The sequence below is a fragment of the Canis lupus genome, chromosome 6 (assembly GCF_003254725.2).
Source record: "Canis lupus dingo isolate Sandy chromosome 6, ASM325472v2, whole genome shotgun sequence".
Classification (NCBI taxonomy): Eukaryota; Metazoa; Chordata; class Mammalia; order Carnivora; family Canidae; genus Canis; species Canis lupus.
In genome coordinates, this window is record NC_064248.1 from 9,493,292 (window position 1) to 9,518,496 (window position 25,205).

Consider the following 25,205-nt stretch of genomic DNA (forward strand, 5'->3'; position numbering starts at 1 on the left):
TACATTCAGGGTGGTGAGTTGTTCACACTCTGAAAGGTGAGCAGAAAATATGACTGATTGAAGGAAAGTTAGGATCCTGCCCCCACTGACTTATGTTAGTCACATATCCATGGACAAAAGAAGCAGGAAAAATGCCACCCATGATTTGTATTGTTATTTTTCCCTTCACTTCCCCCTCTTCCCCAGCAGTACCCCTCTTCCAAATAATAGCATGTTAGATGATATGCATGGGCAAATGTTGCTACTCTACTATGCTCATACTCACGGTTATGTATAACGAGTGTAATAACTGAAATCTTGCCTATCTGTTCCATGAGGCTATAAATTCCTTGAAGGTTAGACTTATATTTTATTAAAAACTCATTCCTCAATATTTATATTAAGGAAAAATGTGGGTTTGGTGAAGGTAATAATGGCATTCTCAGTAGGTATTTTTTTTTAAACTCCATATATTATGAGGAACATACTGGAGTGTGTTTATAGATGATGAGCCTTAATGTAATATGGGAATCAGACAAGGAATTGCGAAGGTTTGTGGATGGGGCAGCTGACATGGTTAGTGGTTGTTGGGCAGGTGATGGGCACATATGCATTAAAAGTGTTTCTTAGACGTGTTTTTCTAGAATATCCCTTTGTATGTGTCAAAAATTCTCCATAACAGCCATTTTTAATACGTGAATCTTCCACTGCCTGGCATAGTCCCTAATACATATAAGTAAGCACTTCCTCTCATGATTGAATGAATCAGAGAGAAGCACCAGGAGTGGTCTTCTGGTTTCTGTTTGAGAAGTGGCAGGAATGGGGACTGCTGAGTGACCAGGAATGGGAACCACCAGGGCTTCTGATCCAAGAAACAGCTCAATTGGTCAATTCTGACTTCTTTTAGGAAGTATTACATGTAGATGTGATGGTAGCACTAGGGACACCATGCAACAGGACAATGCCTCTGCCATCAGGGAGCTTAGAGTCAGGAGCTAAAAGTCTAGATCCCTAAAAAGTTCACTCCAAAATTTCCTCACCAATATAATAAACAGGAAAGTACCAACTTTTGCAGAATTTAAGTTGTGCCCAAAGCCAGACTCTGCTCTGAATTCCCAGAAGAGGAAGCTCAAGACCCCTTCAAGAAGGCTCCTCAGACAGCTAGAGAGCAGATTTTTCAGATGACTTTGCTTTGGACGAACCACAACAAACAAACATGGGAGCTGCACAGGATTGCAGCCACAGACAGCATAGGACCTGTGTGCCTCTCTGTCCTCATGAGGCTGCTTCTCCTGCTAGGGATGTAAACTCTCAGAGCCACAGACTCTGCTCTCCCATTTAGGCTAGCAGAATGGTGGCCAAGGTTTGCAAACATGGAATGTGGGGACATGGGAGGTGAATTCATAGTAAAGAGGACTAAAAAAATTAAAGGAAAAGAAAAAGACCTATTTCCTTCAATAAGGTTGTAGTTAAGAAAATTACATGCATATGATCACAAACCAAATATAGATGTTGTTATAGTTTAATGTTACATTAAGTAATTCAAGAGACACCTGGATGGCTCAGCAGTTGGGCATCTGCCTTTGGCCCGAGGTGTGATCCCGAGATCAAGTTCCCCACCCGGCTCCCTTCATGGAGCCTGCTTCTCCCTCTGCCTGTGTCTCCGTCTCTCTCTTTGTGTCTCTCATGAATAAATAAATAAAATCTTTTAAAAAGCAAGTCATTTGGGATCCCTGGGTGGCGCAGCAGTTTGGCGCCTGCCTTTGGCCCAGGGCGCGATCCTGGAGACCCGAGATTGAATCCCACGTCGGGCTCCCGGTGCATGGAGCCTGCTTCTCCCTCTGCCTGTGTCTCTACCTCTCTCTCTCTCTGTGACTATCATAAATAAATAAAAATTTAAAAAATAAAAAAATAAAAAGTAAGTCATTCAAAAAATATAATGCCATCTTAATTTTTAATAATCAATATATGCACCTCTATGCATTTCTCTAAATGTCCACAAAGGACATATGTATCATTATTCATAATCTTGATGTATTGGGACTGACATTGACTTTAATATTCTCTTTTAGGGTGTACAGTTTATAAAATTTTGACAACAATCATCATTTCATAACAAGAAAAATACTTATAAGAAAAAAAGATGTACAAATAAATCATTGTACAACCACACGATTGTCATCTATACTAAGAACATTTCAAAATATCCTCCAATATGAAGGTGGGTTCCCCTTTCCAGGATTCCCTGTACCTTTCAGGTTGGAACTTCTCAGGCTCTGGCCAGATATCCGGGTCTTGGTGAAGAGTAAAGGTTGGCACCATCACCACTGTCCCTTTAGGAATGAACACACCACTGATTTCCACATCTTTCTTACAGACCCTTACAAGTCTACCAGTGATTGGGTATAATCTGAGACTTTCATTCAACACCATGTCAAGATACTCCATCTGTACAAGAGTATCATAAGTAGGTGCTGCCTGGAAGGAAAGAAACAGATGTAGATAAATTGATTTGGGGGATAAATTTCACCTTATCAGCATTACTGCTGACCTGTTAGAAAGAAACCTCTAAGAAACATTTGTTTTGATAAAGGGCATTTATAATCATTTGACTGTCTACCATGTCCTTTGATCCGCTCAGTGGCCCACTGACACGTGTACAATAGTAACAATTAGGGGAGACACCTGGGACAATCCCATAAACGGCCTGAAATCCTTCCCACTACTAGGTAGTGGTGTTTCTTCCTCATATGAATAAAGTGACTAATATACCATGACCCTTATTCTAAGTGAAATATGCTGAAGTCACCTTCCTTTCAAAAGAGGGGCCTTACTTACATCTGTACCAAGGAAGGAGAATGTACAACAGAAAATATCCTATATCCACATAAACTCTTTTAGTTGAAATATCTTGCTTCCTAGCCCTTCAATTATCTATACAATATTTGAAGATAAATATTATCTTATACAAAAATAGAAATATTTCAGGGCGCCACAGTTTCCTTTCAACCCAAACAGGGCATAAAATGGTAGGGTTGGATGCTACCAATTGTAGGAACACAATTTCAGTTCTAATGGAACACTGTTAAGGGGATCAGAATCCTATTCTCAGCCCCACCCTATGTGGTTGGAAAAGTCTCCTAGTTGTTGCCTTAGGGTTTCACTGTTTGCCAAATAAGCCCCTCCAGCCTCAGAAGCTGGTTCCCTTCATAAGTAGGGAACTCCAGATTGGGCAGGGATCTGAAAACAGTGTATGCAATATGTCTCTATCACTTGGTGTTATATTTAAGAGCCAACATTGCAGAAGTTAGAGGTAGATCAGGATCCAGGCAACCTGTCTCCTACCTTGGCTTCTTCACCATTAGTTATATGATAGTTTAAGAATGTTATGTCGTCTCTCTGTAGCCCAGTTTCCTGACTTGTTATATGAAGATAATTAGAACTGATACTTAAAAAAAAACCTGATACTTCATAGGGTGTGTTTCAGAACACTCTGTTCACCCAATACCCATGTAGACCACCATATTTCCCAGCCCATGTGAACCTAGGGGAAATCACTTGCAAATGAGCTGTGAACTGAGGAGATGTATGTGTTCATGCCAAACACTTAAAAAGCAAGTGAGCAACACTCTAGCACTTGTTACCCAGTCAACATGAAGTCCCCAAGTTGCAGATAATGCAGATGTAAGAAAGCAGAACCTTGGGAGAGGAGACAAGATGGTGGAAGAGTGAGAGTCCTTGATTCATCTGGTCCCCCAAACTTACCCCGATAACTTTCAAAAAAACCTGAACACCTATGAATCCAACCTGAGATATAAAGAGAGAACAGCTGAAATGCTACAGAGAGAAAATCGATCACTTCTATCAAGCCACTCTGCACTGGACAAAATGACTAGAAGGAAGAATTCACCACAAAAGAAGGAACTGGAAGAAATATTCTCTGCCATATATCTAGTACATATGTATTTAAGTAACATGTCAGAGATATAATTCAGAAGTCCAATTACAAAATTCCTGGTGGCTTTGGAAAAAATCACAAAGGACTCTAGAGATTCTATTACTGCAGAATTAAGATAGAATCAGGTCAAAATTAAAAATACTTTAACTGACATGCATTCTAAACAGGATGCTCTAATGGCTAGGATTAGTGAAAGTGAGTGACATAGAAGACAAGTAGATGGAAAGGAAGGAAGCTGAGGAAAAGAGAAACACAGTCAAGAACTTATGAGTAAAGGCTTTGGGAAATAAATGATAGTTTGAGAAGGAAGAGTATTCGTCTTATTGGAATTCCAGAAGAGGCTGAGAGAAAGAGGACCACAAAGTATATTTGAACATATTATAGGTGAGAACTTCCCAAATCTGGGGAAGGAAACAGGCATTTAGATCCAAGAGATAGAGAGGACCCTCTAAGATCCACAAAAACCGATCAACACCCTGACACAAAATAGTGAAACTTGAAAATTTTAAAGATAAAGAGATAAAAGAGATAAAATCCTAAGTAGCAAGAGACAAGAGATTCTTAACTTATATGGGGAGAAATATCATATTAACAGCACATCTATCCACAGAGACATGGCAGGCCAGAAAGGGCTGGCATGAAATATTCAGGGTACTAAATGAGAAAAACATGCAGGCAAGAATACTTTATCCAGCAAGGCTGTCATTCAGAATAGAAAGAGAGATAAAGAGCTTCCAGAATACTGAAAGAATATGTGACCACCAAACTGGCTCTGCAAGAAATATTAAGGGGCACCCTTTAAGAGAAGATGGAGCCCAAAGAAACAATCCACAAAACAGGGACTGTATAGATATTACTATGACACTAAATTCATATCTTTCAATAGTTACCCTGAATGTGAATGGCTAAAAACTTCCATCAAAAGACACAGGATATCAGACTGGATAAAAAAAGCAAGACCAATCTATTTGCTGTCTACAAGAGACTCATTTTAGACCTAAGGATGCCTCCAGCCTGAAAATGAGGGGGCAGAGAACCATTTACCATTCAAATGGTCCTCAAAAGAAAGCTGGGGTAGCAATCCTCATATCAGATAAATTACAGTTTTTACCAGAGACTCTAATAAGAGATAAAGAAGGACACTATATCATACTTAAAGGGTCTATCCAATAAGAAAACCTAACAATTATGAATATTTATGCCTCTAATGTGGGAGCAACCAAGTATATCAATCAATTAATAATGAAAGTGAAGAGATACATAGATAATAATACAAAAATAGTAAGAGACTTCAACACAGCACTCTCAGCAAAAGATAGATATTCTAAGAAGAACATCACCAAAGAAACAAGGGTCTTGAATGATACACTTGACCAAATGGATTTCACAGATATATACAGAACATTCCATCCTAATGCAACTGAATACACATTCTTCTCGAGTGCACATGGAGCTTTCTCCAAAATAGACCACATACTGGGTAACAAATCAGGTCTTAATCAATACCAAAAGATTGGGATTATTGCCTGCATATTTTCAGATCAAAATGCTTTGAAACTAGAATTCAATCAGAAGAAGAAATTTGGAAGACACTCAAACACTTGGGGTTAAAGAGCATCCTACTAAAAGATGAATGGGTCAACCAGGAAATTAGAGAAGGATTAAAAAGATACATGGATGAGTAATATTCCATGGTGTTGGTGTATATATATATACACACACACACACATACACACACATATACATATATATGTATATATATACCACATATATATACATCATATATATACATCATATATATACACACATCATATATATATATATATATATATATATATATATATATAGCACATCATCTTTATCCATTCATCCATTTATGACTCAGCCATCAGAAGAGACAAATACCCACCATTTGCTTCGACATGGATGGAACTGGAGGGTATTATGCTGAGTGAAATAACTCAATCAGAGAAGGACAATCATCATATGGTTTCACTGCTACATGGAATATAAGAAATAGTGAGAGGGATTATAAGGGAAAGGAAGGGAACTGAGTGGGAAAAATTAGAAAGGGAGACAAACGATGAGAGACTTCTAACTCTGGGAAACAAAGGGTAACAGATGAGGAGGTGGGTGGGGGATGGGGTGACTGCATGATGGGCACTGAGGAGGGCACTTGATGGGATGAACACTGAGTGTTACACTATATGTTAGCAAATTGAATTTAAATTTTATTTTATTTTATTTTAAAGATTTTATTTATTTATTCATCAGAGAGAGAGAGAGAGAGAGAGGCAGAGACACAGGCATAAGGAGAAACAGGCTCCATGCCAGAAGCCTGACGTGGGACTCGATTCCAGGTCTCCAGGATCACACCCTGGGCTGAAGGCAGCGCTAAACCACGGAGCCACCAGGGCTGTCCTGAATTTAAATTTTAAAAAGTAAAAAAATACATCATTGACTATAAAAAATTCATGTAAACTAATGAAGATGAAGATAAAACCATTCAAAATCTTTGGGATACAGCAAAAGCAGTCCTAAGAGGGAACAAACTTCCCTCAAAAAATTGGAAAAACTCAAATACAAAGCTAACCATGCACCTAAGAGAATTGGAGAAAGAATAGTAAATAAAGCCTACACCATGCAGAAGAAGAGAGATTATAAAGGTTAAAGCAGAAATCAATGAAATAGAGATCAGAAGAACTGTAGAACAGATAAACAAAACCAGGAGTTCGTACTTTGAAATAATTAATAAGATAGATAAACCCCTAGCCAGCCTCATTAAAAAGAAAAAAGACTCAAATAAAATCACGAATGAAAAAGGAGAGATCACAACCAATTCCAAGGAAATACAAATGATTTTAAAAACGTATAATGAGCAGCTATATGCCAACAAATTGGGCAATTTAGAAGAAACGGATGCATTTCTGGAAACCTGCAAATTACTAAAACTGGAACAGGAAGAAATAGAAAACCGGAACAGGCTAATAACCAGCAAGGAAATTGAAGTAGTCATCAAAAATCTCCCAAGAAACAAAAATCCAGGGGCATATGGCTTCCCAGGGCAATTCTACCAAACATTTAAAGAAGAGATACCTATTCTACTACAGCTGTTTCAAAGGAGAGGAAGGGAGGGAATACTTCCAAACTCGTTCTATATGGCCAACATTACCTTGATCCCAAAACCAATGACTCCACCGAAAAAGCAGAATATAGACCAATATCCCTGATGAACAGGGATGCAAAAAACTCACCAAGATACTAGCCAATGGGACCCAATAGTACATTAAGAGGATTATTCACCATGACCAAGTGGGATTTATCTCCAGGATGCAAGGGTGGTTCAACACTCGTAAAACAATCAACGTGATAGATCACATCAACAAGAGAAAAAACAAGAACCATATGATCCTCTCAAGAGATGCAGAGAAAGCATTTGACAAAATACAGCATCCTGATTAAAACTCTTCAAAGCGTAGGGATACAGGGGACATTCCTCAATATCATAAAAGCTATTTATGAAAAGCCCACAGTGAATATCATTCTCAATGGGGAAGAACTGAGAGCCTTTCCCCTAAGATCAGGAACAAGACAGGGATGTTCACTCTCACCACTGCTATTCGACATAGTACTAGAAGTCTTAGCCTCAGCAATCAGACAACAAAAAGAAATAAAAGGCATTCATATTGGCAAAGAAGAAGTCAAACTCTCCCTCTTCTCAGACGACATGGTACTGTATATAGAAGACCCAAAAGAGGGCAGTCAGGGTGGCTCAGCGGTTTAGTGCCGCCTTTGGCCCAGGGCCTGATCCCGGAGACCTGGGATCGAGTCCCACCTCGGGCTCCCTGCATGGAGCCTGCTTCTCCTTATGCCTGTGTCTCTGCCGCCCACCCCCTCTCTGATGAATAAATAAATAAAATCTTTAAAATAAACTAAAATAAAATTTAAATTCAATTTGCTAACATGTCTCTGTCTCTCTCTGTGTCTCTCATGAATGAATAAATAAAATGTTTTTTTTTAAAGAAAGAAAGCCCAAAAGACTCCACCCCAAGATTGCTAGAATTCACACAGCAGTTCAGCAATGTGGCAGGATATACAATCAATGCACAGAAATCAGTTTCATTTCTATACACTAACAATGAGACTGAAGAAAGAGAAATTAAGGAATCAATTCCATTTACAATTGCACCCAAAAGCATAAGATACCTAGGAATAAACCTAACCTAAGAGGTAAAGGATCTTACCCTAAAAACTACAGAACACCTCTGAAAGAAGTTGAGGAAGATGTAAAGAGATGAAAAAAAATTCCATGCTCATGGATTGGAAAAATAAATACTGTGAAAAAGTCTATGCTACCCAGAGCAATTTACACGTTCAATGCAATCCCTTCAAAATACCATGGAATTTCTTCAGAGAGTTGGAACAAATAATCTTAAGATTAGTATGGAACCAGAAAAGACCTCAAATAGGCATAAGAATGTTGAAAAAGAAAATCAAAGCTGGCAGCATGACAATGCTTGACTTTGAGATGTATTAAAAGCTGTGATCATCAAGACAGTGTGGTACTGGCACAAAAACAGATACATAGTTCAATGGAACAGAATAGAGAACTCGGAAATGGACCCTCAACTCTATGGTCAACTCGTCTTCAACAAAGCAGAAAAAAATATCCACTGGAAAAAGGACAGTCTCTTCAATAAATGGTGTTGGGAAAATTGGAAAGCCACATGCAGAAGAATGAAAGTAGACATTTCTCTTACACCATACACAAAGATAAACTCAAAATGGTGGAAAGATCTAAATGTGAGACAGGAATCCATCAAAATCCTAGGGGAGAACATGAGCAACACCCTTTTTGACTTGGCCACAGTAACTTCTTGCAAGATACATCTATGAAGGCAAAGGAAACAAAAGCAAAAATGAACTATTGGGACTTCATCAAGATAAAAAGCTTCTGCACAGCAAAAGAAATGGTCAACAAAACTAAAAGACAATCTACAGAATGGGAGAAGATATTTGCAATGGCATATCAGATAAAGGGCTAGTATCCAAGATCTATAAAGAACTTATTAAACTCAACACCCAAGAAACAAACAATCCAATCATGAAATGGGCAAAAGACATGAACAGAAAATTCACCAAAGAAGACATAGACATGGCCAACAAGCACATGAGAAAATGCTCTGCATCAGTTGCCATCAGGGAAATACAAATCAAAACACAATGAGATACCACCTCACACCAGTGAGAATGGTAAAAAATAACAAGACAGGAAAGAACAAATGTTGGAGAGGATGTGGGGAAGTGGAAACCCTCTTGCACTGTTGGTGGGAATGCAAAGTGTGGTACAGCCACTTTGGAAAACACTGTTGAGGGTCCTCAAAGAGTTAAAAATAGAGATACCCTACGACCCGGCAATTGCACTACTGGGGATTTATCCCAAAGATACAGATGTAGTGAAATGCCGGGATACCTGCACCCCAATGCTCACAGCAGCAATGTCCACAATAGCCAAACTGTGGGAGGAGCCTGGATATACTTTGACAGATGAATGGATAAAGAAGATGTGGTATATATGTTACAGTGGAATACTATTCAGCCATTAGAAAGGACGAATACCTACCATTTGCTTTGACATGGATGGAACTGGAGGTTATTATGCTGAGTGAAGTAAATCACTCAGAGAAGGAAAATCATCATATGGTTTCACTCATACAGGGAATATAAGAAATAGTGAAAGGGACTATAAGGGAAATGAGGGGAAAAGATTTGGAAGAATTAGAGAGGTAGACAGAACATGAGAGACTCCTAACTCTGGGAAACAAACAAGGGGTAGTGGAAAGGGAGGCGGGCGGGGGGATGGGGTAACTGGGTGATGTGTTGAAGAGGGCACTTGATGGGATGAACACTGGGTGTTAGGCTATATATTAGCAAATCGAACTTCAAATAAAAAAACAAACCTTTGCTATGAAACCCCCCACTAGATTTGAGGGCTAATCTGTTACTGAGGCATAACCAAGCCTATTCTGACTCCCTCTTCAGGTATGACCCACTCACCTTATTGGGGAAAGTCGCATCAATCTCCTTCTGCAGTTTCTGCTGGACATCAGGGTGAGTGGCCAATTCATACATAAGGAGGCAGAGAGAAGTACTAGTGGTCTCATAGCCAGCAACAACAAAGATAATAGATTGAGCAACAAGCTCCAGATCAGACAGAGCTAAAAGGAGAGAAAAGGCATTTTAGCTAGAGCAGGTGAATGTAAAACATGGCAGCTTCAATGATGACAAATCCATTTGAAACTCCCAAATCCCTGGTGAGAAATGTAAAAGCAATTCAGAATCAAACTGGGAGCAGTTTTACTCTGATGTTTATCTTACAGAGCCGGAAAGAGGCACAAGTTGTCTTGATGTGATTATTCCTATAGTCTCTACTCTTCTTGGACACCTGTTACTGCTTATGCCACACACATACACACCACCAACAAGGGAGGTAATCTCAAGGGATGGTATTTTTTAAAAGATTTTATTTATTTATTTATTTATTTATTTATTTATTTATTTATTTATTTATGAGAGAGAGACAGAGACAGAGACAGAGACACAGGCAGAGACACAGGCAGGCTCCATGCAGTGAGCCTGACATGGAACTCAATCCCAGGACTCCAGGATCTCGCCCTGGACCGAAGGTGGCGCTAAACCGCTGAGCCACCCGGGCTGCCCCAACGGACGGTTTTTCTGTCTAATATACACAGAGTTATCAATAAGTCCTTCGGAGAATCATAAAAGTACTTCTGCCCTAAGAAACATGGACTAGTACCCTCCCCAAGGAAAAATATAAATTCATCCAACTTAAATATTTTAATAAATTTATTTTTATTGGTGTTCAATTTGCCAACATATAGAATAACACCCTGTGCTCATCCCATCAAGTGCCTCCCTCAGTGCCCGTCACCCAGTCACCTCCACCCCCCGCCCACCTCCCCTTCCACCACCCCTAGTTCATTTCCCAGAGTTAGGAGTCTCTTATGTTCTGTCTCCCTTTCTGATATTTCCCACATTTTTTCTCCTTTCCCCTTTATTCCCTTTCACTGGAACTGGAAGGTATTATGCTGAGTGAAATAAGTCAATCGGAGAAGGACAAACATTATATGGTCTCATTCATTTGGGGAATATAAAAAATAGTGAAAGAGAATGAAGGGGAAGGGAGAAATAGTGAGTGGGAAATATCAGCTTAAATTTTTTAAACAGTTTCTAATGCTAAGGCTTAACTGTCAGGAAAATTGAATTATCTTTTATGTAAACATATCCGTGGGAACTTAACTGGACAAGGTTGGGCTACAGATAAAGTCTTGTTACTCAAAGTGTAGTCCATGGACCAGCAGCATCTGCAGCACCTGGGATCTTATTAGAAATGCAGAATCTCAAACCTCACCCTAGATCTATGAAATCAAAATCTGAGCTTTCAGGAGATGTGGTGACTTGAGTGCACAACCAAGCTTGAGAAGCATGGATTATACCTTTGAGAGGTTTCGGTTAAGTGAAGACCCGGGGTATATTCTTTACATGGATGATCTCAGATACATATAAAACTGTGACAGAGACAAAATGCTAGAAGAGTGGTGAATGACGTTAGTCTAATCAACTGCATTGAAACAGCAAAAGAAACAATGATCAATAAAAAGACATTGACCAGCATGAATTATACACAAACAGAATCCACTGAGTGGAATTAGAAATGTTTATTTAATCATGGCTTGAATGTCACCTTCCTCATCAAATGGATGCACCCTGAATATATATTGGCCTCCTTTTTGATTTTCTTGTAGTAGAAACTAGGCACAGTCATGCTCTAATCTATTTGACTGAAATTAACATGGTACTTGCCACAGACATAAAATTCAAAACTAAAAATAATACAAAGTGAGTGTAAGAAAAGTCTACAGAATTCTGATTTCTTGGTCATACTTTCTGTGAATCTGGTGTGGATAAATTCAACTATCAAATTCTTTCCCCCAATTGCTATGAAGCCCATGATAAAATCAAATTTCACAACTCTGCTGTCCAGTATGGTAGTCACTCTCCAGATGTGCCTATTTATATTTAAATGTCACTTAAATTTAAACCAATATAAGATTTAGTTCTTCAGTGACACTAACCACATGTCAAGTGTTCAATTAACCATATGTGTGTAGTGGTTCTGTATTGAACTGGACATATAGAGAATATTTTCTTCAACCTAGAAAATAGAAGAGCTAGCTAGAAAGAAAGAAAGAAAGAAAGAAAGAAAGAAGAAAGAAGAAAGAAAGAAAGAAATGTATATATAGGTATACATATATTTTAGCGGTGTGATGGAGTAAGCCCATCTGTAGTCCCTAGAATAAATTGTTAAATATTCAAGAATTTTGGGAGATGGTTGTGAAACCATAGATAGCCTGAACTTAACCATGATGGGACTGTTTCTGTCATAGGAACAAACTATAAACCAAGGCTCTTTTTTTTTCTTTCAGACACAGAGACCATAATTACATCACTGGATGAGTAGACATACAAATGTTTATGTTCATCAGTCTTGTGTAAATGTATTTGAATTTCTTAACTCGGCCCACGGAGAGGAAATAAAAGCAAAGAAGCTTTATAGTAGTGATCTCTCCTTGATCCCAGATTTTGGTTTCTAAATATCATTGCTCACTAAAAGGAAACACAGCATCTGAAGAAATGGCTGATTCCAGGTCTCATCAGGGGAAACAGCAGAGAAACCTGGAATGTCTCACACTAGAATGCAAGCAAATGCTCAGAAAATAATATGGGAAAAGGTACAGAATACTCTATGTACTGTAATGGTGGATAAACATCATTATACCTTTGTCAACCTCCATGGAATGTATAACACCAAGAGTGAACTGTAATGTAAATATGGATTTGGAGTGGTAGTGATGTGTCATTGAGGGACATTGTAACAAATACACCAAATGGTGAGGTATTTTGATAGTGGGGGATGCTGTGTGTAGGTGGGCATGGGGGGGAATATGGGAAATCTCTGTGTCACTAACCATTGCAGTGAACCTAATATTGTACAAAACATAAAGTCTGTTGAAAACATAAAAACAGAAAAAGAAAGAAAAAAATGACACAAAAAATAACACAAGAACCCACTTGAAATGGCTTCCAGAGGACAAACTGGAGACAACTGAGGATCTAAATAAAGAAGGAGCTAGGAGACTAACTTAGTAATATAAGAAATCATACTGACATAAATAAATTAAATGTTATAGAGAGAGAATGAAAAGCTCCCTAACAGTGGACGATCACTCATCAACATAGAAGAAATGATGGAATTAGAAAGCCAACATTTTGGAACCATCTTAGTAATAATGGTCTCAGTCAAACAGCATCCATGGATGATAGAAGGAGTAGGTGAAAGTAGTAGGTGAAAGTGGCCAGCATTTACACTGTCACAAAGGCATCTTTCACCAGTCACTTCTTAATTACAAAATGAAAAAAAAACTTTACAGTACATTAAGCCAATGAACACAACTTTAACCAAGTGTTCCAGGTCACCAATACCGGGGCCATATGCCTTCTGATATGGCGAAGCGTTGATGTGAACTTCCAGGTATAGGCTCAGAGAACTGACACAGGAAACAAGCTCCCCAGAGGTTATGAAATAGGTGATCCATGAACCACTGACTGCCTTGTCCATGGTTGCCCTTCAAGCTTTGAACCAACTTATGGCTGTGTGCTTCTGGAACGTGCTTCCATTACCATTTGTATCTGAACACGTGTCTCTCTTTGATTTGTATAATTACATCTGCTAAAAATCGTCCTCCACACCTCAGAACCACCCCCTGCATCAGAGACTTCCCATCACTGGCCCTCTAAGCTATCCTTACTTGCCTTTGTGGGTATTCATTTCTTTAGAATTCTGGGAGTTAATCATCAGTTGCAGAAAATCGACTCGGTGCTGCAAGCAGAAAGAGAACTTTCAACAACAGAACATCACTTGTGAAGTCAGAAATAAATTAGGGATGCAGGATTTAATTTCTTTCCTGAGAATATGGCCCCTTTAAGTCCAGAAGTCTGGCTTGTGTTACCCAAGTCATTAGTGAACAAAAACATCCAGCTGCAAAATCTTGGAGAGCAGGTTGCTTCCCTGACAGGAATCCAGCTATAGTGTCCCACTGTTTCTTGGTTCTTGCTCCCTTGATCCTGAGCTTCTCTGGATTTTCAACACAGCTTCCTGGCCAAAGAGTAGCATGCTCTCTCTCTTGTCATGCTTGCTAACTTAGGAGAAAGTTCCTGACTTCAGTCCTTCCCCCCCGCCCCCCAGACTCATTTCTTAACAAATGGCCACAGACCAATAGCCTGACTTTTGTAGAGTCCAGGGACAGCTTCTGTGTCATCATCTTCTAATGACCCACCCTCTGGAACTCATCTTCAGTGACATTCTGGGGTACCCAGCGCTGCCTCTCCCTCCTACACACACTCTAGCGCTGATCATCAGGCCTCAGGAAGGCAAATCTGGCTTGGCCAGCTTGCAGCCTCAGTGCCCAGAGAGACTCCTGACCACTCCAAACTATGGCAGGCTCAAATTTAACACACACTCTACTCTACCAGGTGCCTGGTGGGACCTTCCCCTGGAGAAGGTGTGAGATAAGAAGCTTGGAATTGAAGGAATTCTTTGCCACTCTAACATCTGGGGAAATTTTAATATCAGAAAATTATTTTTACACAGGAAGTTGTACCCTTTGACAATTTTTTGAAGAGAAGAGGTCGTTTTTTTCTCTCATCAAATTTTATTGCCTGGCATAGTAGGTACCATGCTTATTATTAAATTTTAAACGTTGACTCTCTGACTCATTCTCTTTCCTCCTTCCCTGATCTCCATCTTCTTCATTCTCCTTAAAATGTTAGAGGTCTCCTGCTCTAAACCCTCCAGTTCTCTACCTACCTAAAAACATACTTAAATGACCACACTTACTTAAATGACCACACTTAGGATGTACACACTTCAATAAAACATCAAAAGTGAACACTCACATGTAACTACCACCGGATTACCTTTTGTTTATCTTTGAGGCGACTTTCCTTCATCCTTTTTACAGACTTTGTGAAAAAATCAGTAATTTTCTTTGGAAATAGCCAGATATTTAACATTTCATATAGTGGAGTAAGAAATGGAAACAATACTGTAAGGCAAAAGAACAATGGAAAGCACAGTGAAAATGCAAATTTTACCTGGAGCAATTATAACTTGGTCTACCAATCAGAGGATTAAAAGACACCAGGATTCTTTGAAACCCGGAGTCAGTCCCTCTAGATCTGTACTTGAATTTCAAGCCAATGGCTGAGCAAGAGCCCATTGTGGGGCTCCATCCCAGGATTCCAAGATCATGACCTGAAATCAAAGGCAGATGCTTAACCAACTGAGCCACGCAGGAACCCCTGGAATCAAATTAAGTGTCCAAAATTATATACCCTTCTGGACAGCCCGGGTGGCTCAGCGGTTTGGCGCCGCCTTTGGTCCGGGGCGTGGTCCTGGAGGCCCGGATTTGAGACCCATGTCAGACTCCCTGCATGGGGCCTGCTTCTCCCTCTGCCTGTGTCTCTGTCTCTGTCTCTGTCTCTCTCTCTCTCTGTGTGTGTGTGTCTATGAATAAATAAATAAAATCATAAAAAAAAACAAAATTATACCCTTCTGTTCATGGGCAGCTGATCTTGACAAGGTTTCTAAGACCATTCAATTAAGAAAAAAATAGTATTTTCAATGAATGTGCTCAACAAGAGAACAGTCTCATGCAAACAAACCAACAAACAAAACCCAAAACAAAAGAAAAAAAGAAGAAAAAGAAGTTTAATTCTTACCTCCTATAACATATAAAAATAAAATAAATTCAAAATAGATCAAAGGCCCAAATATAAAAGTTAAAACTGTATAATCCGTAGGAGAAAACCAAGGGATAAATCTTCATGATCTCAGATTTCTCTGCGAATTTAAGATCTGACACCAAAAGCACAGAAAGAAAAGGAAAAATACATACATTTTACATTAAAAACATTAACAATTTTGTTGATGAACACTGAGACCGTAAGTTGAATTGTACATTTTAAAAGGGGGGCTCAATGTACACATACATGTGACATTGTATAAGCAATGAAATTGTTGTAGAAAAATGGGAGGTAAGCAACAAGGGAGAAAGGAAGGAAGGGAAGGAAAAAGGAAGAGAGGAAAAAAAGAAAATACATTAATGTACATACTTATGGAGAGTAAAAATGGATCAGGGAAATCAAATTTTAAGAGCTTCTTGGCATTTTCCACAAACGGATCTTGTGGGTTGTTGAGGGAATCAATGTTCACTCCAAACGATGTGCTGGTGATCACATCCATGCTGTAGGCTCCAAAGATGCTGGGAGAGAAACAAAGACACGAATACTTAAAATCAGCACCTCTTTACTATCCTTATCCAATGCTTGCAGCAAGAAGTGCCTGTAGATTCCAATGTCCAGGCAAGACAAGAACCACACTTTGAGAACCACCTGATGGATCATCTAAAGAGTCTGTATGCCATCATACTCACTGATGAGGTGCTCGTGAGGTGCCAGTGACACAGCTGGCCTTGTGCTATGGGTGATGGGGATACCAGGGCAAGTTAGAGAGACCTCTGAGCTCAAGGAGCTTAATCTTGGAGGGATAGAGACCCCAAATTAGGCAAATTACACAAGTGTGTTTTGAGTAAGGGCAGTAGAAGGTGGATAATCACTGTGTCTGAGCAGGACAAATGGTGGAATAACTAACGCTTCCTCAGGGAGTCAGGTGAAACTGATCTGGATCTTCTCTCACCACAGTCTCTGTGCTCTCGGAGCTGAGTCTTCTTTAGCACATTACAGAACACCAACACCCTGTTCTGAGATGCCAGGAATACCATCCTTTTTTTCTCCACCTCTGCTAAGTCTCCTGAAAGACCCACTTTGTCTCATCTCCTTGATCTGAGATTGCCCTGAGGACTCACCCATTTCTGGAAAAAGTAAGAACTGAGAATGTTCCTAGTTAAAAAATATATATTAAATCACACCAAAACTGACTTAGGGGATGCCATAGCTAAGTGATCATATGCTACTAGTTTTGCCAGGACAGTCCTAATATGCATCCGTTCATCCTGCAATATTAAAATATATCCCGTGGCACCCAGGTGGCTCAGTCAGTTGACTGGCTACCTTCCACCTTCTTCCCAGTCATGATCTCTTGGTCCTGGGATCAAGCCCCACTTTGGGCTTCCTGCTCAGGGTGGCAGTCTGCTACTCCCTCTGCTCCTGCCCCCTGCATGGGCTTGCTCTCTCTCTCTTTCTCTCAAATAAATAAGTGAAACGTTTTGTAAAAATAAAATATATCTCAATTTAGGCTAATATCTCAATTTAGGCTACTTTTTCACCCTACCCATCCCATGTGCAAGGCCTTCTCCCTTTTGTGTTTGAAAGATGGACAAGTGGTCATAAAAGTTAATATTTAGTGTTTTGCTTATATCCTCAACAAAATCAGGAAGGGATTTAAGTTGTCCCAAGTTCCACATGAAAACTTTCTTGCTCCATCCAGTGCCCAAAAATATGTATCAAGTGGTCCCCACCACCACCATTCATTACTCTCTACACTCAAAGATTTGGAAAAATCGTGTTTCCTTTTTTTCAAGCACATATTTTTGTCTTCCCCAATATCCAAGGAGACAATCAAGCAGATGAATTAATCCTGCCCCGTGTACAAAAAGAAGACCCTCTCCCTCCTGGCTGCTCTGCCTTTTTAGGCAAGCTACCTCTCCTTGGCTGGCCCATTGGGGTTATAACACTACACGTCTACTTCAGTCAGCTTCTTTGCTGGGGTAATTCAACAGTGGGAATTGGGCTCTGTGGCAGCAGCTGGAAAGTGTCATGACAGAGTTGGAATTCCAGCAGCCCCACTACTACTTACTCTTTCAAGCTGATGGCTTTGCCTTTCTCTGCCTCCTTCCTCAGGTTCCTCACCAACACATCTCCATACTGGCCAATGATGGGAAACATCTACACACAAAATACAACACCACCTGAAGTTAAATCCAGAATGAAGTCCTAGAATGACATGGCTTTCACAAATATGGATCAGGAAAGGACATTTAATAACAAGTTTTATCATGTCTCCTCTAGGACATGAGGATAAAAGACCATATTTAGGAAGCCCAAATACAGCAGAGTACTTAGAGGTGGACTACAATCTTAGTTTCTAATTATCCCCAGGTGCATTCATTACTTCCTAATGACAAGACCTCTTCTTTTCTTACCTCCTTGAGCTTTCCGCTGGTGAAAGTTGGAGACAGCAATGTTCGTATTCTCTTCCATTCTTCATCCTCAGACACAGTGATGGCACTCTTCATAAATCCCACTGGTCCAAAAGACTAGAGTCAAAGCAAAACACATTTTGCCCTACATAAGTGTTTTAGGTCTCCACAGTTCGGAAAATTTGTTAAACGGGCATCTATTACTCACCAAATATTTAGTGAGTGTCTCCTTAGTAGCGGTCCCTATGCTACTCAATAGATATTTATCTGAAATGCTTAGTTTCCTGTGAGGCTGAAGGAGGCAGCACTACACTACCTGTAGTGCTTCCAGCTTTATATTCCAATCTCCTTTTCAGTGTAAATATGATATGGAAAATTTGGCATGGAAACTACTCCTCCAGGAGAATAAACTGTTAATACCTAATACATTCTCCCAAGGTGTGCAGGGTAGAAGTGCATTGGAAGATAGCCAGATGGCCTGGCAAACTGTGTGTTGCTTCAGAGCAGTTCTGCCTTCACATATAGCCGTAGCATGAGAAACTAAAAAAACAGATGCGTAATATGGTGTTGTTTTTTTTTAAATAGTAGTTTACCCTAAAAAGATAGTAATCTATTTGCTATTCTCAAGAAATGATACAGTTACATGGAAATCTTTTCCCCTGTGTTTTCCCCAAAGGGACCTAGCGAAAAGAGAGAGATAATTCTGTTTCTCATATTGGGACTGGCCTATCAAGCCAACAACCTTGACTCTTTCTACCATTTTTCAAAAGTATATTTTGTTTTAATGTGGGTATCTCCAAAACCATTTCATGATAAAAATTCACAAAAGAGCGCAGCCCTGGTGACCCAGCGGTTTAGTGCTGCCTTCAGCCCAGGGTGTGATCCTGGAAGCCCAGGATCGAGTCCCGCGTCGAGCTCCCTGTGTGGAGCCTGCTTCTCCCTCTGTCTGTGTCTCTGCCTCTGTGTGTGTGTGTGTGTGTCTGTCATGAATAAATAAATAAAATCTTTTTTAAAATTCACAAAAGAACTAGAAACAGAAGAACTCTACTTCAACTTAACAAAGATTATCAAAAAACCTTATAGCACACATCAACTCGGTGAGGAAGGATTGATGTGATATCACCAAGATCATGAGACAGGACACATCAGCCTCTGTTAACCCACAAAGAACAACAGGTAGACAGCTATCCACAAACAAAATAGACCTATGAGCTTAGGAGTCCATTTAAGAAGCTTCAACAACACAGTGGAGCAAAGCTCCTGAGAATAAGTGCATTAGAAAAGTAAGGAGAAGAGCTTCATTTTGTCTGCATCATACCAGGAGTCAGGCCAGTACTACTCAGCACCAAGAGGACACCCGCCAGCTTCAGAGAATTCCTCTTGCTGGGAAAAGGACTAAAGGTCATTAGCCCCAGCCCTTCAGGGCACAGCACAAATGACCTGTTTTGGCTTCAAACCTCCAGAGACTGGCATAGCTGACACATCTAGACAGAGCAAGGAACAAAGAAAGGCAGGACTATCAGTATCAGCAAAGTGGCAGGAGTAACCATGGTTCCTTGTGTCCTGCTCTGCAGAGGACCCTAGCAGCCTTAGCAGCTGCTGAATCAACAGCTGACACAGCACAGTGCACCCTCTAAGATTTTGCTGCTGATAGACCCACAGGCTTTCATATTTGCTGACTCCAGCTGCCTGAGTCCTGCTCTGCCCCATCTGCCCTCTCATGAGTTGCCTCAGCCAGTGCCACCACCTACACCCTGAGCCTCAGAATCTGCACCCACAACCAGCCATGGCCCCTGTGACTGGGCACACATACCACACCAGCCCAGGCCCCAGCAGCTTTCGGGTCCCTGAGGCCAGGCTTGACTCCCATCACTGAACGCACTGCCACATGGGACCACAGCTAATCCCTGAAACTTCACATCTACACGCTGCCAGCCTGAACTCCAGTCAAAAGCAGTAGTGACTATTCCTGCAGCCACATGAGTGTACACAGACAACCCAGACATTCAAAGTACCCATGTGCCCATCACTGAGCCCAGCTCTTTTGGGAGCATGTGCCTGGTTTTAGCCCCCACAGATGAGTGTGTGTGTAGCACCAACTCTGGCCACCATTCTGCTTGCCCTAGTCCCCTGGCACTGGATCTGGTGATGCTACTGAGGACCCCAATAGCCACTGCATCCACAAGAACCCTCCACTGTGCTTCCTGTCAAGGATCATGCAATTGCTGATGGATTGTGGCCCTCAAATACCTGAGACAACCATCCCCTCCTGGATTATTTCAGATTATCCAGTCAGAGTGGGGTAAAGGAAAATGAAAAAAAAAAAAAACCTAGGGAAAAATCCTACAGGATTTATAGGACAGCATCAGGTAAAAGAATGTGCACATTATGGGGATCCCAGTAGAGGAAGAGAGAAGTGGACAGAATGCTTACCTAAAGAAACAATGGCCGAAAACTTCCCAAACTGAGGGAAATGCACAGAAATCTTGGAATATGTAGTTCTCAATCAGATTGAATTCAAAAAAAGATTTCACCAAGACACATGATAATAAAATTGTCAAAAATTGAAGACAAAAAAATTAGAGACAAAGAAAAAATCTTGACAGGAGCAAGAAACAAGGGGCACATCACATAAAAGGCAGAAACCTCTTTCACTTCAGCCTTAGCAACTTTTACTAGACACATCACTGGAGGCAAGGGAAACAAAAACAAAAACATATTATTGGGACTTCATCAAGATGAAAAGCTCCTGCATAGTGAAGGAAACAATCAACAAAACTAAAAGCCAACCTTTAGAATGGGAGAAGACATTTGCAAATTATATATCTGATAAAATATTGGGATCCAAAACCTATAAAGAATTTATGAAACTCAACACCCAAAAAACAAATAATCTGGTTAAGAAATGGGAAGAAGGCATGAAAAGACGCTATTTGGAAGAAGACATCCAGAAGGCTCACAGACACATGAAAAAATGCTCAACATCACTCATCATCAGAGAAACACAAATCAAATCCACAGTGAGATACCAGCTCACACCTGTCAGAATGGCTACAATTAACAACTCTGGGAACAACAGATATTGTGAGGATCTGGAAAAAGGGAAACACTCTTGCATTGTTGGTGGGAACGCACATTTGTGCAGCCACTCTGGAAAAGAGTATGGAATTTCCTCAAAAAGTTGAAAATAGAACTATGCTACAATCCAGCAATTGCACTACTGGGTATTTACCCAATGCATGCAAAAATAGAGATTCAAAGGCATACATGCTCCATATTTATAGCAGCATTATCAACAATAGGCAAACTATGGAGAGAGCTCAAATGTCCATCAACTTTTGAATGGATAAAGATGTGGTATACACACACACACACACACACACACACACACACACACACAATGGAATATCACTCTGCCATCAAATAAACGAAATCTTGCCAATTGCAGCAACGTGGATGGAGCAAGAGAGTATTATGCTACGTGAAATAAGTCAGTCAGGGAAAGATAAATGTGATACGGTTTCACTCCTAAGTCAAATTTAAGAAACAAAACAGATGAACATATGCGAAGTGAGGGGAGAAAAAGGAGAGAAGGAAACAAATCACAAGAGACAATGATAGAGAACAAACTGAGGGTCAATGGAGGGAGGTGGATGGTGGAAGGGCTAGAAGAGTGATGAGCATTAAGGAGGGCACCCGTGATGAGCACTGGGTATTGTATATAAGGAATGAATCACTAAATTCTACTCCTGAAACCAATATTGCATTGTATGTTAACTAACTAGATTTTAAATACAGATACATACATGTATACATACATAAATTTAAATGGAAGGATGAATGGATAAAGAAAATTGAATATTGCTCAACCTTAAAAAAGAAGGAAATCCTGCCATTTCCTTTTTTTTTTTTTTTTAAAGATTTACTTATTTATTTATTCAGAGAGAGAGGCAGAGACACAGGCTGAGGGAGAAGCAGGCTCCATGCAGGGAGCCTGACATGGGACTCAATCCCGGGTCTCCAGGGTCACACCCCGGGCTACAGGCGGCACTTAACCACTTCGCCACCAGGGCTGCCCAATCCTGCCATTTCCAACAGCATGGTTGAACGTGGACAACATGACCACATGCTAAGGGAATTAACCATACACTGAAGGACAGGTAACACATGATCTCAATTATTAGTGGAATCTATAAAAATAAAGTCAAGCTCAATAACAGAGTAGAATGGTACCAATAGAGGCTGGGGAGGAGGGAGAAGGGCAAATAGTAATCACAGGGTGCAAACTTTCAGTGTTGAGAAAAATAAGTTCTGGAGACCGAATATACTGCATGGTGATTATAATCAAAATACACTACCATATATTTGATATTTGTTTAAAAAGTAGATCTTACACGGTCTTACCACACACACACACACACACACACACACAAAGTAACTCTGGGTGGTGATAGATATGTTAATGTGTTTCATTTGTGATGATCACTTTATAAATCAAAACATCACATTTAAATATATAGTTTTCATCGTAAAGATACATGTATAAATAGTTAAATGGTGAAAAGCTGAATGTTTACTCCTAACATCAGAAACAAGGCAAAAATGTTCACTGTCACCACTCTTATCCAAAACCATACTAGAAATCCTAGCTAGTGCAATAAGACAAAACAAAGAAATAAAAGGCATGCAGATTAGAAAGATAAAAATAGGAGTGTCCCTCACCTGCATCCCAATGATTATTGCAGCAATGTCCACAATAGCCAAACTGTGGAAGGAGCCTCGGTGTCTATCGAAAGATGAATGGATAAAGAAGATGTGGTATATGTATACAATGGAACATTACTCAGCTATTAGAAAGGAAAAATACCCACCATTTGCTTCGATGTGGTTGGAAATGGAGGATATTATGCTAAGTGGAGTAAGTCAATCAGAGAAGGACAAACATTATATGGTTTCATTCATTTGGGGAATATAAAAAATAGGGAAAGGGAATAAAGGGGAAAGGAGAGAAAATGAGTGAGAAATATCAGTGAAGGTGACAGAACATGAGAGACTCCTAACTCTGGTAAATGAACAAGGGGTGGTGGAAAGGGAGGTGGGCAGGGGTTGGAGTGACTGGGTGATGGGCACTGAGGGGGCACTTGACGGGATGAGCACTGAGTGTTATGCTATATGTTGCCAAATTGAACTAAAATAAAATAAAATACTTTTCTAAAATAAAAAAATGGAAGTGTCCCTATGTCAGGTGACATAATTGGCGATGTAGAAAATCTTGGGTGATATAAAAAAGAACATCTCTGCATCTAATAAATGAGTTAAGCTAGGATGTAGGAAATAAGATCAACACCAAAAATCAACCACATTTCTAGATAATGAATATGTTAAAACACATTAAGAACACAATAACAAGGGATCCCTGGGTGGCGCAGCGGTTTGGCGCCTGCCTTTGGCCCAGGGCGCGATCCTGGAGACCCGGGATCGAATCCCATGTCGGGCTCCCGGTGCATGGAGCCTGCTTCTCCCTCTGCCTGTGTCTCTGCCTCTCTCTCTCTCTCTGTGACTATCATAAATAAATAAACATTTAAAAAAAAAAAAAAAAGAAAAGAACACAATAACAACTATAATCACACAAAGAAGGTGAAATACTTGAGATGTGTATTGAACAAAACATGTATGGTTTTCCTATTGAGAATGAAATGCTGGTGAAAAGACTCAAAGAAAGCCTAAATAAACACATATTGTGTTCATGCTTTGAAAGACATGACATAATAAAGATCTAGATTTTGCACAAATGATTGGTAGGTCTAAATCATGTCTTACAAAATCCTGGCAAATATTATGCAAACATAGATAAGCTAATTCTAAATTTGTATGGAAAGGCAAAGGAGCTAGAATACCTAAAACAATTCCAACAAAAATAAAATGGGAGGAATCACTGTTCATGATATTGAGACTTACTATATAGTTACAGTAATCAAGACACGGTGGCACCGGTAGAGGGATAGATACAGAGATCAATGAACAGAACAGAGATTGACAAATAGATACAAACACATAGGCCCGACTCATTTTGATACTGGTACAAAAGCCATTCAATGCAGGAAGTACAGCCTTTCCACAAGTGATGCTGGAGTGCTTACACAACCATAGGCCAGAAATAAGGATTTTTGACCTAAGTGTCACAGCTCACAATTAACACTAAAAATTAACACAAAATGGATCACAGAATTAAATGTGAAACACAAAACTATGCATGATTCATATTACAAATATAAAACATAAAAGTATATACTTAAATGTAAACTATAAAATGAACTACTTTGAGAAAATCCTTGGGACTTAGGGCTAGATAAAGAGTTTTCAAACTTGATGCCAAAGTCACAGTCCATCAAAGGAAAAGAATGTTAAATTGGCCTTATCAAGATAAGAAATGCTTGCTCTGCAGAAGACTCTCATACAACAAAAAGACAAGCTACATACCATGCCTACAAAAGAAAGTAAGCAGGAGGCTGATGATGGAACAGCTCTATAACATGAATGGGGTGGAGGATACACAAGTCTACATGTAAGATCAGTGTTCAGGAGCAATCACACATGCACAAGGTACATTTGAGTGTGCCTAAAATCACTGAAATCTGAATAAGTTCAATGGCTAGAACCAATGGCTATTTCTGCTTCCATATTGTACTATTATTATGCAGGATATTACCTTAGGAGAAAGGGCTTGAAGACCATACAACATGGGACCTCCTACGACAACTTCCTGTGAGTCTGTCATTGTGCCAAACGAAAGTTTTATGAATGAATAAATAAATAAGTAAGTAAGTAAGTAAAATTAAAATAACTCTATGCCTACCTGTCGGTTTGTGAAGACAGAATAACATTCTTTAACTAGCACTGTTTTGATCATGTCTGGATCCATGATAGCCAACACGGGCTGTCGCCCATCATAAAACCTGTGTCGGGAA

General features: G+C 39.8%; 1 protein-coding gene across 5 annotated transcripts in view; it reads right to left on the bottom strand.

Annotated features, from left to right (window-relative positions):
- Positions 1-25,205, bottom strand: part of LOC112646265 (cytochrome P450 3A12-like) — a 92,170-nt gene that overhangs the window by 6,426 nt on the left and 60,539 nt on the right. For 4 of the 5 annotated variants that reach the window (XR_004816582.2, XM_049110794.1, XM_025426104.3 and 1 more), the window contains exons 4-11: positions 25,094-25,193; positions 18,241-18,354; positions 17,895-17,983; positions 16,193-16,341; positions 14,996-15,123; positions 13,832-13,898; positions 9,995-10,155; positions 2,231-2,457 (exon numbers count right to left, since the gene is read on the bottom strand). Coding sequence is in view for 4 of the 5 variants with exons in the window: in XM_049110794.1 (XP_048966751.1) it covers positions 2,231-2,457; positions 9,995-10,155; positions 13,832-13,898; positions 14,996-15,123; positions 16,193-16,341; positions 17,895-17,983; positions 18,241-18,354; positions 25,094-25,193 (1,035 nt within the window). In the remaining variant the exon portion in view is untranslated. Of the gene's footprint in view, positions 1-2,230; positions 2,458-9,994; positions 10,156-13,831; positions 13,899-14,995; positions 15,124-16,192; positions 16,342-17,894; positions 17,984-18,240; positions 18,355-22,959; positions 23,024-25,093; positions 25,194-25,205 lie in introns of those variants that run through there. The other variant, XM_035717777.2, reaches the window with a different exon arrangement.